This window comes from Ochotona curzoniae, unplaced genomic scaffold, assembly GCF_017591425.1.
Source record: "Ochotona curzoniae isolate NIBS_2020 unplaced genomic scaffold, NIBS_Ocur_1.0 scaffold_4683, whole genome shotgun sequence".
Lineage (NCBI taxonomy): Eukaryota > Metazoa > Chordata > Mammalia > Lagomorpha > Ochotonidae > Ochotona > Ochotona curzoniae.
This window is the reverse complement of record NW_024467121.1, coordinates 19,778,394-19,796,816: the sequence shown is the minus strand read 5'-3', so window position 1 is coordinate 19,796,816 and position 18,423 is coordinate 19,778,394. Positions and strand designations below refer to the sequence as shown.

At 50.2% G+C, this 18,423-nt stretch overlaps 1 protein-coding gene across 3 annotated transcripts in view; it reads left to right on the top strand.

Moving 5' to 3' along the window:
• The window catches only part of FRMD4A (FERM domain containing 4A), a 546,990-nt gene that overhangs the window by 486,588 nt on the left and 41,979 nt on the right, over positions 1-18,423 (top strand). For all 3 annotated transcript variants that reach the window (XM_040967963.1, XM_040967964.1, XM_040967966.1), the window contains 2 exons: positions 11,213-11,289; positions 15,348-15,486. In XM_040967963.1, the coding sequence (XP_040823897.1) occupies positions 11,213-11,289; positions 15,348-15,486 (216 nt within the window). The remainder of the gene's footprint in view (positions 1-11,212; positions 11,290-15,347; positions 15,487-18,423) is intronic.

Below are 18,423 nucleotides of genomic sequence, written 5' to 3'. Positions count from 1 at the left end.
AACGAGAGACAGAGAGCTCTTTTATCACTAGTTCATTGCCCAAACAGCTGCAACATTTGAGACTGGGCCAGGCTAAATCTGGGAACTCCATCTGAGTCTCCCATATGGGTGACCAGAGCCCAAACACTTGGGTCATCTTGCGCCCAATTAGCAGGAAGCTGATCAGAAGTAGAGCAGCTGGGACTTGAACTGGAACCCATAAGGAATGCTGGTCCTGCAGGCGGAGGCTTTAGCAGGTATGCCACAACACCAGCCCTTCCCCTCTGCTGCTGTTTTCTGACGTGGACTCAGATGCCATTTCCGTGAATCATTCCATGATTACCTTCTGGACAGTGATAACCTCTGCTCTGTGCTCTTAGCATTCTGTGCTTATCCTTACAGCCTACCAGCCTCTAACTATACCCTGTAGTTTTCTCATTTGTTTTGTATCTAGTTGCCCTCCCCTCCTGGCATGGAAAGTGTGTGGAGCAGTTTTGCTCACCATGGTGTCCTCGGTGGCTGACCCAGAGCCAGTCCTCAGTGAGTAGAGGGATGAATGAATAAAGTGATCAGAACAAAATGTCTGACAGCTTCTTGGGACTCAGTGTGAAGATATCTCCACATGGATGTGGATTGTGGCCTTCTAGATCTGAGTGTTGCCAGGAGAACTCATGTAAGGAAAGCATTGCGAGAGGGCACAAAGGGAGCAAGACAGTTGTAAGGGGGAGGAGGCACAGCTCGGCTTCAGTGATGAAAATATGGAAAGCATGAAAAATTGCTCACAGCTGCTCTGCCCCTTGATTTTATCTCTCAGCCTTTTGGACTAAAAGGAAGCAGAGAGCTAATCTAATAGTAATGAGATAGCAAGATCAAGTTGCCTGAGCCTGGCAGAGCATTGAACAATTCTGGTTCATCTGGGTGCCTTCTTCTCAGAAACAGAAAGTATTCGACTGGGAAATCCTACTTGCTGAATCCTAGTAACCCTCTCTTTGTCTGAGAGATTTTAGCAGCTTGTTTCCACTGAACCATGCAATACCCAGGGAGCTCAGGGAGATTTTTTTGGTTGATGTTAGTAAGCATGATTCAAAGGCTCAACTGACCTTCCTGAAATCATAAACCTGCTTGACACCAAACCACAGCAGAGCCACAGTGTGTTGTACTCAGCTCTACTCATCACCTGGGGATCAGAATCGGCACGTGCAGGTAGGGCTAGCAAGACCCACATGCAGTCACCCAACCTGTTCGTAATAGGAGCCCCAGGCAGCCGACAGATGCAGTTTCTAGGCAAACATGGATTGTGCAGATTCACACCAGGTTGGGAGTGGGACTCCAGTTTAAGACCATGAGTTCCTGGGGTTGGGGACTTCCCAGGTTCACAATGGAGTCGATTTCAGTTCACATGGAGCTGACAGGAGCTGACAAGGCTGGGGCTCTTGTGCCTCTCTACTGTCCCTCTGGGCCTGGTCCTCCTGGCCACTTCCCTGCTGCCCTTCCCTGGCAGAGTAGATGTGCATTGTTATCAAGGTGTCCGGATTCGACCACTAGAGACTCCGCATGTAGAGGACGTATGAACTTGTGTCATGTATCATCTGTAATCTTGACCTAATCTGTCTGACGTTAAGTCACCATAATACATCCCTTATAAAACTCTTCATGAGTGCCAAGTGTCCTTCAGGCATTGTGCTAGGGCCCAGGAAAATACATTTGAGGTTTAGAAGACATTTGGTTAGGAAAAAAAAATTTACCTCACAGGGCTTAGCAGAGGGTGCCCATGGCCACTGGGGAGAACTGCCCTCCCTAGGGGCTGGGATCTTGTAGGGAACAAGCCCCGGTGAGAACAAAGTGGCTGAGGTCAGGCTGCTAATGCTAAGCACAGGCTCAATTTCCACCCCTGTTCTCACTCTTCCTCCTTTCTCCGGTTCTCAGTCTTCAAGATTCTGCTGATTTCACCATTCCTCAAGAGAACAAAAAGGGGAGAAATTAGAGTTCTGAAAAGCCTTCCTGGAAAGATAGAAATTTTAGACTTGATGTCTGCACCTCTAGAAAACCCCTCCTTGTCTTCTCTCCAGGAAGGAATTGCTCCAGCCAGAGGGTCCCTAGAAGGAACTATTACAGTCACCCAGGGCCCCAGCTGCAGAGAGGGTGGCCCAGCTCTGACCCCTGCACGCCCCAGGTCAAGTTGAGAATCAAAGCCTCCAGTAGGAAGTCAGGGATGAAGTGAGGCCAGCCTCCGCCTCCCCCCCTGCTGGCTGCAGTCACGATGGTGGAGCAGCCAGCAAGACCACAAGGATTGTCCCAGCTGCAAGAGCCAGCTGCAAAACCCTGGCCCACTGCCCGCTCACCCGCCCCACTCCCTGGCTTGCTCTGCAACTCAGAGAGCCTGCAGCTTACCCCTGAAGTCTCACAGCAGGCAGTGTGCCTCCTTTCTGGTGCCCACTGAAACCATTCTCTGCCAGGTGTTTCCCACCCCCAGCATGATGAACCACTGAAGCCCTTGGTGAGGGTTCATGTGCAAACAAGTAAATGTTAAACAGTGATTCCCAAAGAGCTCTGGCTGGCTCGTTTTATGATACTAAGCCAGGTATTGTCAGTTTCTCCTCTTTAAAGAAGCTTGAGGAAGCAGAGTTTTAATTATGGGCATCTGCCTGTACTCCACTATATAACTAACTGGTGGCAAACCCATTGTCTCCCATCCTACTGTTGCCTTCCATGGAATTGGATGACCATCACAAAAACGACCTTTGATACCACATCTCTACACAGAGCTGACAGGTGTGACCCAAAAGTCAACCCTCCAAAGTAATCCAAAACAACTAAAAACGAAAGCAAAATGTCAAGTTTATGGTACTCTGACAAGAGGCAAATCTTTGCAAAGCAGGTGAAGTGCTCACCTTGCCATTTAATTCTCCCCAGATGTGCCACACATGAGAGTGTTTCTCAGAATTTATGGAAAATGAAAATAAGGGGCCAGTGTCATGGCACAGCATGTTAAGCCACTGCCCATGACACCAGCATCCCATGTAGGGATTCCTCTGCTCCTCTTTCAGCTCCCTGCTAGTGTGCCTGGGAAAGCAGCAGCAGATGGGCCCCTGCCATCCTTGTGGGAGACCCAGATGGAGGTCCTGGCTCCTGGTTTCAACCTGGCCCAGCCCTGACCATTGTGGCCATTTGGGGAATGATTGACTAGATGGAAGATTGTTGTCTCCCCCTTTCCCTGTCACTCTGCCTTTCAAAGAAATGAAATATGTTTTTTTTTTTAACAACAACAAAAAAAAGCAAAAGATGTCTATTTTGGTGCCAAAATTTCTGAAAGCTCTATCATAGTTTTTTGTAGGATGTATTTTTCCATGAAATTTTTTTGAAGACCCCCTCATAAGTCTCAGACTAATTAATTCTTCCTCGTTGAAACATCCCATTGAGGCAACTCATGGTATATAGACTTAGCTTCAAATGGAAAAGACTAGAGAACAGGAATAAAGCCAGATCCGCCTGGGTTATACTGCTCTTTACCAAAAGAAACCAGAGCTGAACCCAGAACTGAATCCCTGGGCAGCTCCAGCCATTTATGCTCTGCCTGTCCCCTAACCCTTCACTCCCAGGGGCACCCCCCTTGGAGGAGAGAGATCCCATCAGGAGACACAGGCTGAGAAAGGCAGAGCACCCCCAGCCTCTTTGCCAAAGGCTCCTAGTAGAAGAAAAGCTGAAAAATATGTACAATAAAATAATAGAGAAACCCTCTGGGGAGAACAAAATAAAAGGATCTGAAGTATAATAATGAGGAAGGGGCGGGAATGAAGGACCTGTCGACTTCTTTCCCTTTTCCCCTTGCAATGACTCCAGGGTTGGGAGGAGAAAGGTTTCTGAGGGGTTAAAAAGAGGCCTTCCATGAAAGGGTCAAAGCCTGGCGCTCTGGGCATCTGTCACTGGATTAACCAAATCAATTTGGAGCTCCTGTTGTCTGACAGGGAGAAGGAGGAGGAGGCAACTGGCCAGAGGAACATCTTGATTCCATTAGGTCTGGCTGCAGAGAAAAATTAGCCATTGTTTGCTTTGCTGAGTCTGTGGCCATCCCTGCAGAAGCGGGGCAGGGAGGGGTGCTGCCTCTCCCCCCTCCCCTCTCCCCTGACAGGTAGTGAAGGCAGCCCCATGGGACAGGCTAATGCTGGGAGGGTGGATTGAGTAGTTTGCAGGGCCTGATGTGGTAGGCCATTCTGTGTAAGATTCATTCGATATATAATGAGTTACTTTGTGGATGAGATTAGAAGTTCTAATAGGAAGGTCATCAAATGTGAATCCTAGGCTGGGGCATTGTCCATGTGAGGCTGGGAACATACTGCGTTCTCCAAAGACATTACCCTGAGCACCAGCACGCTTGCAGTGAACAAGACACCCCCCTCGGAGTGAGACTTATACTTGCATTATAAAAGGTCCAGTTTGGCAAAAATAATTTTTAATGTCTGTGCCATCATATTGATCATTTTTCAGAGAAATGACAGAGACCTGTACTTTGAGCTGATGTGTCTTTATTCAGCACCTTGTGACACTGAGAGTAATCCTGACAGGTAATGTTGAAAGCAAACAGATACAATAGTATTTTAGCTATGAAATAGCTGGTATTTTTTGAGTACTAACTGTATACCAGGCATCCTTGTAAGCACTTCATTAACTCTGTGCCCTGTGAGAAAATGAGAAAATTCTCCACCAATATTATTTCAAGGACAAAGTATCTCAGAAACAAAAGAAATGACTAAAGACATGTAACCAGTAAGTGGCTGGCGAGCAGGACTTTGAAAAACCATATTTTTAATCTGTACTATTCCACATGATCTTCCGTAGGAGGGAATGTGCCTAACCCACTACTTTATTTGTAAATTCCAACGAGTCATTGCAAGACACTGTCTGGTTTATGGGGCAGACCTTTGACCCTTTGGAGGCAGGAATTCCCAGGCATCTCCCTGATTTAGAGATGAAGAATGTTGAGGGACTTACAAAGTCAGTGCGGGACCAGGGCCCTCCTGACTGCCATGCCAGGATTCTTCCTTCTAAAAATGATAAATCAGAATCATTGAGAATATACCATGGTTGTGAATATTGATTATTTGGCATAAAAATATGAGAGCTATCTTAGGAAGACAGCACAGGGTCCTTACAGGATGCTTAAAGCCTAGTGGGAAGCTGGAGAGGATTTCACGCATCCTCTTAGAGCTGGTGACTGTAAACTCCTCGCAGGTTATGTTGTGTGAATCTTGTCTGCCCAACCAGATCACAAGCTCTTTCCCTGTGTTTTCCTCCCTTGGTGTCCACAGGGAAATATTGAATACAAGATGCTGCCGATGACAGAGTGGCCCACATGCTCAAGTCACTTACAGAAAGTGATGCAGTATCTGCACCTGATTTGTTTTGGAGACTTTAAGGCATCTCAGATCACTCACAGTGCCTGATGCAGTATAGTGCTGGGTGAATAGTTCTTCTGTGGAATGTTTTTACAGGCAGGTACAGAGTAAACACCAACTGCACACACGGGTGGGAGTGGGTGGAAATTAGTTACTGCCCCAAATCCAAAACCTTTGCTTCTGTCTTCTTAACAAATAAATATATTGACTTCCAATGAAACAGATTTTTTAAAAAAGCTTTCTGACATATGGGTTCAAGCCACCAAAAACATGTACCTGTTTCTGTCGAACTAGTAATGCCACAGAGCAGATGGGACCTTGGCAGGATGCAGCTGATTGGTCATCTGAGAGCACAGGCTTGGGGTTTTCTTCTTTTGTACTCTTGCATCTGGGAGCTTCAGCCAGTGTGGGTTCAGTAACTGCTTTCATTCATCCTGCAGAGAGGCAGAAACTTACTTTATGTTTAATTTGTAATGCAGTTACAGGAAGGGGGAGGGGAGATGGGGTAGGGCAGGGGGTGTTGCTTCCATGTGCTGGTTCACTCCCCAAAGTGCTGCAAGGCCAAAACCACAAGCCAGGAGCTTCATTCAGGTGTCTCATGTAGATGACAGGAGCCCAAACACTTGGGCCATCTTTCACTGCTTTCCCAGACACATTAGCAGAGAACTGGATTGAAAATGCGACAGCCAGGACATGAACCGGTGCCCATATGGATGCTGGCACTGCAGGTGGTGGCTTAACCTGCAGAGGAGAAATAGGGAAGGGGATGAGTTTAGCTTGCCTCTTTTGTTTTGTGCAGGTGATCATTCCTGTCTGTGAATCTAATCCTCACTAGAGAACCCTTTGCTGGCCTTTAGATAGCAGACAGCATCATTTAGGCTGCCAAGAGCCTGATCAGTGGCCAAAGTGACCACTTATTTACCCAGAAGCTTGAAAACAACCCCAAAATCTTGAAGCAGCTTTGTTCTCCTTCATTGTCAGAGCTGCATGGTGTATGAGACAAAGACCAGGACACAAGTCATAAGGCCTGGGTCCTGACATCAATTACTTATTTAACTTCTGCCAGTCCTTTAACCTTCCCCCCACTGAGGTTGCTTTATCTGTAAAGGGAGGAGGTAGACCAGATGGCTGCAGTGATTCTATATAATGGCCCCTCTGGAGGGAGCAGGAAGTTACTCATTAAGAGGCTGAGCAACTCAGCCTCAGCAACAGGAGGAAGACAAGGCTCCCTGAAGCCCTAGTCAAGAATCAGAACCAACAGCCTGAGTTTCCTCCCAGGCCTTCATTTCCACATCATCCTGAGAGTTCTCCCACCTCTCCCCATGCTTCAGTAAGTGCACACTAAATGCTGGTGCTGGCGAGGGAGGAAGTCCTGTGGAGCCAGGGACCCTTCCTCTGCCCGGGCCTTCAGCCGTACACAGGATGTGGGAATCCAGCAGACACGCTAATAGGAACCAGCCTGACCCAGGCCCCTGCTCATTAAGGATTTATAGTGTACCCTGTTACACTCAGGGCATGAAGGCAGCATTTATTAGCCACTCTGGTTTACTCTCCCTGGATTAATGATTCCCATCTCTTGTTTGAGGCATGAGGTCATGGAGCCCAGCAAAGGGAAGAGAAGGACCTGTGATCGCACTGGCCGTCACAGCAAGTTGCGGTCTGGAAACTAAGAAGCCACATCTAGGGCAGGAGAGTCCCCGTCCGTGGTAGTGATGGACACCACCTCCAGGAAACCACTTCCTGGTGGTCTCTTCAAGTTTCTGTTTTCGGTGCATGCCCAGATGGTTCAGACTGTCTTCCACTACAATTAGTGTTGGTTTTTAGTCCTGGGCTGAAAGCTGCCAGATTCTGAGGCATTGATGTGCAGATGAAGTGTAGCAACCAGGTGTCTAAGACAGCAATGCTTTTGTATTGTTGACAGGGTGAAAAAAAAAAGCATCATCACTGTGAAGGACCAAAACGAATCAGTTTTCTACTTCCTGCTTGCAGTTAACATGGTTGCTCATTTATTAGAAGTCATTCCTCTTGCAGAGTTAACCACCCATTAGTGACTAAGAGCTGTTCCCATTAATTGGTGGGGAAAGCAGCATAGTTAGAGGTGGGAGTAATGACCCAGGTGTCCTTGACTTCTATTTCTGGTTCTTTCACCAACTTGCTGTGTGGCCTAAGGCAGTTTTCCTTCATTTCCCTGGGCTTACCACCCCCCTCCCCAAGAAGAGAATTTCTCTCTCTCTTCTTGGAAATGTGGACTGGTCAAGGAAATAGTGTTTGAGGTACTTTTTTAGAGACTTCGAAAAAGAAGTGTACTAGAAAGACCTTTATTTAATAGGAAGCAACTAATAGACTCTTTGATTATTGTTTGAATGCATATTCTAGGTTTTAACTTGCTCTTTGGATAGAACTGGCTGTCAGTCATAGACCAGCCCCGGGGAACCTGGCCAGTCGTGATGAGAGGCATCTTCGCATCTGCCGTGTCTTTCCATAGTAACAGTGTTAGGCGGTCATGACAGCTGCCTTTGTGCACCACCACAAGTCAGGGAGGTTCCTCTGAAGTGGCACAGTCAGAGGCCCCCAAAATCTGCACAGAGCTCACTGTACCTCACATATGAGCGGATGGCAAGCTCAGACATCTCTGCTTTGTTTGGTACTTGTTGCTCCTGCTGTGCCAGTCCTGTGTTGAGCAAGCAAAGCTACTAAGCTCTAGAGCACAGGGTGATTTGAGCAGGAATGCCCCAGACCCCTATAAGGAACACAACTCATTCGAGCAAGTAGCTCCTGGCATTGGTGGCCAGCCTCAGCTGCCACCACCCTCTCTGTGCCTGCTGCCTTTTAACTCCTGCCCTGGAGTGTCTAGCTCCTCAGCAACCTCTCTCTGCCTTCTTTTGCTGAGGCAGTGCCCTCACATGTGCACCTGCTTCTTGGGTTCCTACTACCCAATGCCATTTGGCCCGCCAAACCCCTGCCCATGTCTCCTCCTTACCCTCACACTCCCTCCCCAGTATTTCACTTGCAAAACAAATCAGAACCAGTCATGCTTACCACAGGCATGAAGGAGAATCCTGCATTCTGTCCCCTGTGACCAAAACATCTACAGACAGAACAGCACCAGAAAAGGGTGCCTAGAACCAGGAGCCCAGTGTTGACTGCCATGAAGAGAAGCCTTCCACAGGCAGGCCCAGCCATGGTGGACAGAGGAGCTGCAGCAGATGGTTCTGTTGGGATCTCTGGCAAATGCCAGGTTCTGCACACCAGGCAGCATCAGGGATCACTCAAAGCAAAGGCTCAGAGCCCAGGGTTTGGGGCGGGGGTGATGGAGGGGGATTGCCAGGGAACCAAGCCTTCTGAGCATTCTGCTCTGCAGTTCTTCATCAGGCAAAAGGAGAGCTTCCAATGAAACATACAGCTGGGCTTTTGTCTGAGCAAACACACACCAGCTTGGGTTTCCCGTCCTCCTCGTGGGGAGCTGGAGCATCCACTGTCCTGCCCAGCCCAGGCTAGAGCCCACCAAGACGAGAGGCTCTAAGCAGTTCCTTGATCTAGCAGAAATGTCAGCACAGCGATAGCAGTGTTAGACCAGGGCCCTCTGGTCCAAGAGCTCTTAGATCACCTACTTATGGAGCCGGGGCTTGTCCAAGGAGCTACTGTGTCTGGATGCAGGGTAGAGACCCAGAACCCCCTGTCAGGGTCCAGCTGCCTCCTGTGCACATTTTGTTCCTCCAGCAGTTGTGGGGTAACTGTGTCTGTGTGTATGTGGGAAGACGGAAGGGAATACAGAACAGCCCTGTGTTAGCAACTGGGCAATCAGTAGCGGTGGGGAGGGAGAGAGATGAAGAGAGGGAGAGAGGACTGGGAAAGTAATTCTTTATCCTTAGAGATTTCACGCATACAAATAATCTAATTTATTTTTTGAAGCCCCGAAGTCAAGGTTTGAGTTAGGAAATTTAATAAAAGTTATTCCGGTTGTTCTGGAGCTTATTCACTCTGATTTGTTAAGATTTGGGAGAAGGAAGAATGCTTGGGAATCACAGTGAGATCCAAGTCTGGGGGCTTTGCTTTGTGCCAGCGCTATGCCAAGGATCTGCCACTACACAGGTCTCTTAGGGGAGCTGCTGTTGGCAGGTTCCTACAGGTGGGAAAAGTGAGATGCTATAGCTTGCCTGAGGTCTAGCAGGTTGGAAATGGAGGCAGTGGGGGTAGGGGGCAGTTCATGGCACCTGTTAGTTGGGTTGTTTGTATGCCTGTGGCAAGGTTCAAGTGAGAAATCTATAAATGCCTGACCCTTGGGGGTAGGGTTTGCAGAGAGGAAGCTGGGGAATCCATGGAAGGATTTCCAGCACAGGATGTGGGACGGGAGCCTGAGACTCCCATTTGCATGCATTCGGTCTGTGGCACAACGCAAAGTCATCTGAACCAGCAGCTTTGGGTCAATGGCTTTTCTTGAAATAGCCTCCACCTGCCTAGATTTGACCCTTAAACAGAAAATAACATTTATAACTCACACTGGCAAAATAATTGAAAAGTCCCAAAGTTAGATTCTGATGAGAACAGAATGCAATCATTCTGTTTTGTTATTGTTGTTTGCTTGTTTTTAACTCAGGCCTAGTGTGACATCTGGGGTGCCCAAGCAGTGCCTTGCTGCAGTCAGCATGCTGGGTTTAGGGTGTAGGGATTGTTGATGGGATGCCAGGAAATGGCTCTGGCTTGTATCTTTAAGGTAGTGATGTGCCAGAGCTTCAAGTCAGAGGGCTCAGATTCTAGAATGAGACCTTAAAAGTGAGACCAGAGCAAAGTATGTGCTCTGCCTGCCTTCAGTAGGATAAACTCATGCTCTGAGTGTTTGGAGGAAGCCCAGTGTCCTATATGACAGACGTGTGTGGGCAGAAGCCTTCAGGGCTCCCCCTACACACACACACACCACTAAGCAATTTTCATTTTCCTTTAGTGAAAAGCTCCCTGCTTCTCCAGGGATTCCTCCTGCAGCAGCCCTCCTTGCTTTCCAATGCTGCAGTCAGCTTCATGATTCAGAAGGGGGCTCCTGGCTCCCCAGGATCTCTGGATTTATGTGTGTGGTGTGTGTGTGAGAGAGAGTGAGTGTGCTTGCATGCGCTTCTGTGTGCTTGTGCAAGTGTCACAGAAGGAAGAAAGGACTGGCCAAGACTGAGATCCCCAGCCGCCTGCCCCTGACTGCCCTCCCCACAGCCTCCGCCCTTGGCGCTTGCATTAGTGGGCAGGAAGTGGAGTCCTGATGGGAGGTTGGGATTTGAACGCCTTCCCATTTCAGCACTAGAGGGAGGAAGCTCAGTTCAGCACTCCACGCAAATGGCTACTGCTCGCTTCTGAGAGCGCTTCCCTCCTGCCTCCACCCTCCTCCTCCACCACCTCCCTCTCTCCTCCCTCCTCCTTCTCCACCTCCCTCCCTCCTCCCAGGCTCATCATCGCCCCTCCCCGCCCCCTCTTTCTGGGAGGGAGAAGTCAGCAGAGCTGGGCACTCTCTTGAAGGATTCAACAAAGGCAAAGCAAAAGGGAAGGACTTGAAAAGAGTTTGTTTTGTTTCGGCTTAAAAGAGACCTGCAGGAAAACCCACACCCGGCTTTGCCTGGTTGTGGATTGGAGAGCGGCTGCTCCTCCTGCTGCTGCTGTGTGTGTGCGTGTCTGTGTGTGTTTCTGGGATCCTGTGTATCTCCAGCAAGAAGCAGAGGAGGAGAAGGCACCAACAACTGACTGCTCTCTGCCTTGATACGGAAACTGCCAAGTGTCCAGAAAGTTCAGCAGCCAGAGCAGGGAGCGCATCCCCGGGAACCAGTCACTCCTGAACTTAAACTACACTGTGTTCTGTCCAGATCTTCCAATGGAGGCAGTTGGAGAACCTGTATTTCCGAGAGAAGAAGTTCTCAGTGGAAGTTCATGACCCACGGAGGTAAGCTTTGCTCATGGGGAGGGCTGACCAGAGGAGTCCCGTTTGATTGTTTTGAGCTGTCACGGTTCACGTTTGGTGTGGGGTGAGTGGGAGAGGATGGTGAATGCTGGAGAACTGAGTCCAACTCCCATAGAAGAGTTTTGCGTTACACTTCTGCTGATAAACACACTGGGTGTGTGCGTGTATGCACGCATGGGTATCTTACATTTTAGGGCACTGTGGGGAAAGTTTTGTGGCACTTCTTTACCAGCACTAAAGGAACCTGGGACTTGGCCCCACAATGCTGTAGGAAAATGGCTAAAGAACTCCCCGTCAGGGTTTCTGAGAGTGCTCCAGGCAGGACAGTCAGCCTGCCCAAGGAGCTTGTCACCGAAGCAGTTGGACCAGGCTGTTAATTCCCAGAGCTGTAATTTTAGAACCCAGTATATTGTGGGTGGGTGCAAAAGAGGCACGGTCATTCTCCCCCACCCCAGGCTGTATGGAACCCTGAGACCCAAAGTCAGGATGCCAGACAATGGAGCCCTGCTTTGGACTGCAGGGAGCAGGCAAGGCCGTGTGGGAGAGCTCTGGACAGCCTGTACCCTTCACTTTCCCTCTCTTTGTCTGCCGGCCCACAAACAGTGGAAGAACTCCCAAATCCTGGGCCAACACCTAAGAATAAATCCCTTTTCATAGCTCTAAACTCTGAAGGCAGCCCTGGAAGGAAAGAGAAGAGGTCCCATTCCCATGGAGGAGCTGGGAGGATTTGGGAGGGAGTGTGGATGCCCAGCCCTGGGCTTGGGGACAGGAGCTGGCATCCACTGCCCCTTACACATGGCTTCTGAGTGCACACAGCCAGCTGCTGGGCCTCCCTGAGAGCACTGGGCATGAGGGTGAGATGTGACCTGTTTCCTGAACCACAGTCCCTGCAACCTGTGATAACCCAGTGGAGCCCAAGCCTGCTGCCTTGCCGTGTAATCTACAGGGAGCAGCCACCGGAGGATGGCTTATCCCAGCTGCACAGCTACCCCAGGACCTGCCCTGCTGCCCTGCAGAGTGGGTTGCACAAAGCTTGACAGCTTGTCCAGCCTGTCCCAGGGCTCCCATGCCTGCTGTTGCCCAGAGGTTTTTGAAAGGCAGCCGGCAACCAAGCAGGAACCTACTCTGCGTGTCCCAGGCTGGCTGTGTTAGAGCAGACTCAGGCCCAGGAAAGGAGGGGAAACTTGAGAGCCAAGAGAGTGAGATGCATTTGGTCACAGTGGCTGAGATAAAGACAATGAAGTAGGAATTGGCCAGGCCAGGGGTTGGACATGGACACAGACAGGATCTCCCTGCTTGTGCTGTCTTGGGGAATTCTGCTAACTCAGTAGAACCAGGGACAAATCCTTTTTGCTATGTGTGTGTGTGTGTGTGTACATGCGTGGGTTCTGCATGTATCAAGCTGTCTACGGTGGAATGCTACATCCCCTTTGCCCTTCCGTTAAGGCTGGAAGTATAGGGAAGGGTGCAGGCATCCCTCACTACTGTGGGGCTTAGTGTCACATCTGGGGAGGAGTGGCAGTGTACAGGCACTGGAAGGGACTGAAGGATGTCAGGGGCAGGTTCCTGGGCAGGGAGAAGGAACTGCTGGCTACCTGCTTGCCTGTTGTCACCCTGCTAACTGTGACCACAGGAGACAGGTGACCATTTAGTCTTGTGGGAAGCTGAGGCACAAGGAAGGCAGTGACCTGCTATAGATTACACAGTGCTGGTGCCTGACAGAGGTAGAATTCCAACCCGAGAAGTCCACCTCTAAAGCCCATATGTTCTACTGCTGCACTCGCTTCAATGTGTGCCAACTGCCAGGTGGGCCCAGCCCTGAATGGTAGCCCCTCTGGGTCAGGAGTCACTGCTTAGGAGGAAGCTGTCTGCGCTGAACCCCAAAGAGTGACTAAAACCAAAGCCTTGACTTGGGCTAAGGTGATCTGGGTTGAGTTTTTTCAACTCAGATGCACAGGTCATGGAGTGTGCGGTGTAGAGGAAGGAGAAGAGTGGGAGAACACCCCCAAGAGAGCTGTGTGTCATCCTAGGGGCAGGCAGGGAGGGGTGCTGGAGGCGAGGGGAGAGGCCCAGGGAAGAACCTGGGTGGACCTTCGCTCCTGACGCACAAGGATGGGGTGTTGTTTTGGGTGATGCAGAGGCAAAATTCCCAGTGCAGGTCGCTGTGCGAACTGGATCCCACAATCCCATGGTACTTTGCCATCCCCTTGCTGCAGCTTTGCCTGCTGGGAACAGGAAACCTTCATCTCATTCCCTTTACAGTGGGGGATGTTCATGACTCAGCCACTTCCCCAAGCCAGGAGGGGAGTCAGGCATAATCCCCGAGTGATGATGTCATCAGTGGCAGGCACCAGGGCTGAGGGTGCTTCCTGGGCTGATGGACACAGCAGTGCTTCTGGCCTTCCCTGCAAGAACACAGGACGTAGGTTAGCATAGGTCCTCCTGCACGGCCTCACTCCACTCCTGCCTTTGTTGCTGTCCCTCTCTGGGCTTGGCACACAAGGTCCATGTCCAAACTCTGGGTCCAGAGTCAGTGGGGTGGGAAGGACCTGGAAGGAAGGATAAGGGGAGGGGAGAAGTTTCTGAGGGAACAAGGCTGTGGTTTAGGTTGCCTTGACCTCAGGCACCCCGGCTCTGCCTCACTCATCTCACCTGGATACCAGGAGGCAGCAGCTCGCACCACCCTTACTGAAACCCACTCTGCATCCCCTGTCCTCAGAATCAGCTTAGCTGGGGCAAGACAGAAGTTCTGTTCCCTCCCTGGCACAGCAGTTGCTTCGGGAACCCAGTGGGAGCTCAGAACACAGCTGCCTTTGGCACAGACCGAGGCTCCCGGGCCATTGCACCTCAGTGCTGCCGTCCAGGTGCAGCATCTTGCCCTGAGCTTCTGCTTGATCCAGGGGTGGGGAACACTCCACTGCCCCACCCCTACTCCTGGGCCATGCTCAGCATCATAAGCCAGCCACTGGATTTGACTGCCTCCTTCAAAGTAGAGAAAACCTTTTGGGTCTTTAACCCTCAACATCTAATGTAGGAGATTAAAATGGTCCTGGAGAGAAAATTTGCCATGAAAAGGAAAATGCTACCAGTCATTAAGTCCTGGTTCCCCCAGATGGCTTCAAATTAGATTTCATAAGTCTTAGAAACACATGATTCTTCTAACCTACTTGTTCAATTCCCCAACTACCCTTTGCCTCCTCTCTGTCTCGTTCCTCTTTCTGTCTCCCTCCCTCTCTCTTTCACACACACACATACACACACAGAAACAGCTCAAGGGTGTACAAGCCAACACACGTTCTCAGATATCCTTTATTCTCAGATTTAATCTGTATAGCCCACAAACTATGCTTCATTGGGAAGATGGGTGTATAACTGCCCCCTACATACACAAAATTCCCTTAATCAGATGAATTAGGTTAACACCAGTGTGCCCCATCTTCAAAGTCTGACCACTCATTGCTATTCCATCCTCACATACTCTGAAGTTTATAAAGGTGTGGATGGATCTTGGGTTGATCGGCAGGTCTCTTTGCCTTCCCTCTGCTGAGTCTACCTCTTGCTCCCTGCCTCTGGGGATGCTGAAATTGATAACCACATTTTTCCAGAATTGTCAAGTGTGAGGGATGTGGGGGGTCCTGCTCCCCTCAGATGCAGAGGCCTGTGGTGAAGCGGAGTATGCATCCTCATCTTTGCTGTGGACTCCGTTGCCTGGTTGATAAAGAGCATCCTCAAAGACTTTTCCTGCCTCAGGAATTTGTCTTGTCCTAGGGCCAGGAGTTGAAGCTCAAAAAGGACCATCCAGGCCCTTCTCATCCCTGGCCACGCAGGGGCTGCTCCAATTCTAACCTCTCTTAGGCAGAAAAGCACAGGTAGCCATGGCTGACAGTGTGTGAGCATGCATCCACCCATACTGATGTGGAGCTCACCTGTCACCTTCACAGGCATTGAGGACCCAGGGGACTCTTGGTGAAAGACTATTAAGTGTTTTCTGCCATCACAAACCTGGTTGGACCTCCTGACGGTGTTTCTCCCTTTCTCAGGGCTTCGGTGACAAGGAGGACATTCGGGCATAGCGGCATTGCTGTGCACACGTGGTATGCCTGTCCAGCGTTGATCAAGTCCATCTGGGCTATGGCCATTAGCCAACACCAGTTCTACCTGGACAGGAAGCAGAGTAAGGTGAGTGAGCTGACCTCGCAGCAAGCCATGGGCAGACCTAAGGATGAGTGCCGGATGGATGGGGAGGCAGCCTGGGTCCCTGGCCTGAGATGTGCATGGGTCCAGGCTTGCCTTTCAGGACTTAGGTAGGGGAGGAAGTGAAGGTGGGTATTCTGAGAGGGAACATCTTTCAAGAGGGCACATGTTCCAAGCAGTCTGGTCCAGAGCTCCAGGCTAGCCCTGGTGAGGGCTGCACAGCCCACTTACCTCAATCGGAATTCCACGCGTGCTTTGGAAGCTCCAGGAGACTCTCCTGGGAGCCAGCAGCCAAGCCCTTTTTGGTGTTGAAACACTGGCGTATTGTTTTCTTTTTTGAAAAAAGTAAAAAAAAAAAAGCAACCATCCTCATGGAATAGACATCACCTAACTATTGAAGGTAATTGCTGTTAAAAAAAAAAAAAAGCGCTCCAGGCTTTTCCAACTGCCAACTCCATTTTTAAATATGCAAAACTGGAAAAGTGAAAGAAAGAAAAAAAAACCCAGCAAGCCTGTTTCCCTTAGGCAGACCTAGAGCCTGGGGCCTGGATAAACACAGCTCTCCTCCCTGGGAGACGTCCAGGCCCCCAGCCCAGACACACACGGCTGCTCTTGCAGGTGGGTGGGAGAGTGACGTCTGCCCGGTTCACACAGGGCTTCTGTCGGCACTCTGCCCCCTCTTCCTGCAGCGTCTGCTCCCCACCCGCCCCTTCCACTGCCACCCTCCCAAGCCACACCTCCTCATTACCCCATAGGAGAGTCGTGCCAAGATGGGCCTTGTGCTTCCCTTCAGATCCTGCTAGAATCCAGAGCGAGACCAGGTCCTGGCTCCTCACTCCCCCAACCCATGGGGGGTTTCTTAAGAGGAAGTGGCAGGACTCTGCACTTCCTGGGCCTGGATTGGTCCCCTCTTCTTTCCAGTTACCTGGGTCTGTCACAGGAGGGAGTTAGGAGGTAGAGAGGAGGAGGATGGAGAAAGAGTGAGAGAAGAGGGAGAACAGACACCATCCCTCCACCTGTAGAGCAGCGCTTGCCAACTGGGGGCAGTCACTTTGGCCTTGGTGATGTGTTCCCTCCTCCACTGAGGCTTTCTGACCCCCTATGGGGTGGCTTTCTGGGGTGAGTGAATGCTGGGTAGGCGTCCTGTGATGCTGTGCCTCGCTCCCCGAGAGGCCTTCTTCAGCAGGCTTACAGCTCAGCCCATCTAGACTGAGAGTCAAGCACACAGAGATCACACACAAGCACGATGCATTACCTGAGCTCAAACCAGGTGCCCACAAGATGGGGACAGGTGTAGCTGTCCCTCAGTTTCCCTGGAAGACAGATGAAAACTCCCATACTCCATAGGGAGAGAACTATTCCCAGGAAGCTTTGCAGTCTCCCAAAAGCACAAAGGCCTTTGATCTGTCAAGAGGAATTGCCTTCCACATTCAATCTAAATTATTAATTGGCCAAAGCTGCACCTATGTTTTTGTGCTGTTATTAATGTCATGATGCATCTAAAATACTGTTCCCCTGCCCACCATTTACACCATGTTTGAATTCTCTCAGAGGCCCCCAGATTAAATCAATGGTGATGAAATTCCATGATAAATTCCATAACAACACTTTCTGCAAAGTTGCTGTCCCTACACAGGTGACAGAGCCCTCCCCTCCAGGCAGCTTTGGATCTGAGTGAGCGTCTGCTGACAGGCCTGGGATGGGAAACTCCAGGGTACTTCTGGGCAGTCCGTGTGGGCTAGTGTCCTGGCTTGGTTTCACACTCTGGAGAACCAGCCCGTGCCAACCATTCCTTTCTCCCGAGTGCAACAGCCAAGTGCCAGCCTCCCAAGCGATGGTTATCGACTCCGCAGAGACAAGTGTGGTCTAGTGGCTTGAGTCAGCAAGGGCAGTAGCCAAGATGTCTCTGGCTCGCCTCTGACACTCTGTGATTTTCTTCTTTCAGGGTCAGTGTGTCAATCAGCTAAGAAAATGTCCCTGTCCCATGCACGCATGCGTGCGCACACACAGTGTGTCTCCCTCCGTCATCTAGGGACCACTCTCCTGCCAAGGGCAGAGCAGAGGGAGGCAGCCAAGGTTGGTTTCTTGTGGTTCATTCAGGAAGAGAAGCTGCACCCGCAATAATTGGCATCAGTTGCTTACATAGACTCACCCGAGAGATCAGAAAGGTTTTCAGCTGAGACCCCGCCTCCTCCCAAGCCCGGAGCCAAGGCCTGTCATGTCCTTCTGGGGAAAGCTTTGAAAGCTCAAATTATTTAGAGTAAACACTAGCTGCTTTTCCTCTGAACTCACAGTGGGGGCTTCTCAAATTGGCCCCAATCCAAACACCTTTTCTTCTTGTGAATCTTTATTTTTTTTACCCCTCCTTAATCTGGTTTGTTGTTCATTCTGAACTCTGAGCAGAGGCCGGGAAAGCATGGGAGGGGATGGTATAAGCATGCTCGCAGCGTGTTGGTGAGAAAGCTGAGTAACATGGATAGGGTGGTGAGAGCAGACAGCTCCCCAGTGGCTCCCAGAGACCTAGCTTGGCAAGGACACAGCCCTCACCCTGCACGCTTCTGTGTCCTGGTGTGTGTTTCCATGCTCTGTCCGTGGGACTGATGTTTGGCATGAGTTGGGGCCTACCTTCCAGGTAATAAATGAGATCTCTCTAGGATCAGGTTAGCACCAACCGTCTAATCCCATTTAATAAATTACAGCTAGGTCCAAACTCCCATCCTTTTCCTGTGGCAATGACCCTTACATATATATATTATCTAATTTAGGCCTCATCACAACTCCATGGTGTGTGGATGCTGTCCATTTGGCAGACAAGATTCTGAGGGGGAGGCAGGGAGGGAGGTTGAGAATGAAGATGCAAAATGATTCCTGGGCAAGAGCCGGAATTCTAAGGCAGTATACTCCACCTTCAGAGCCTGGGTG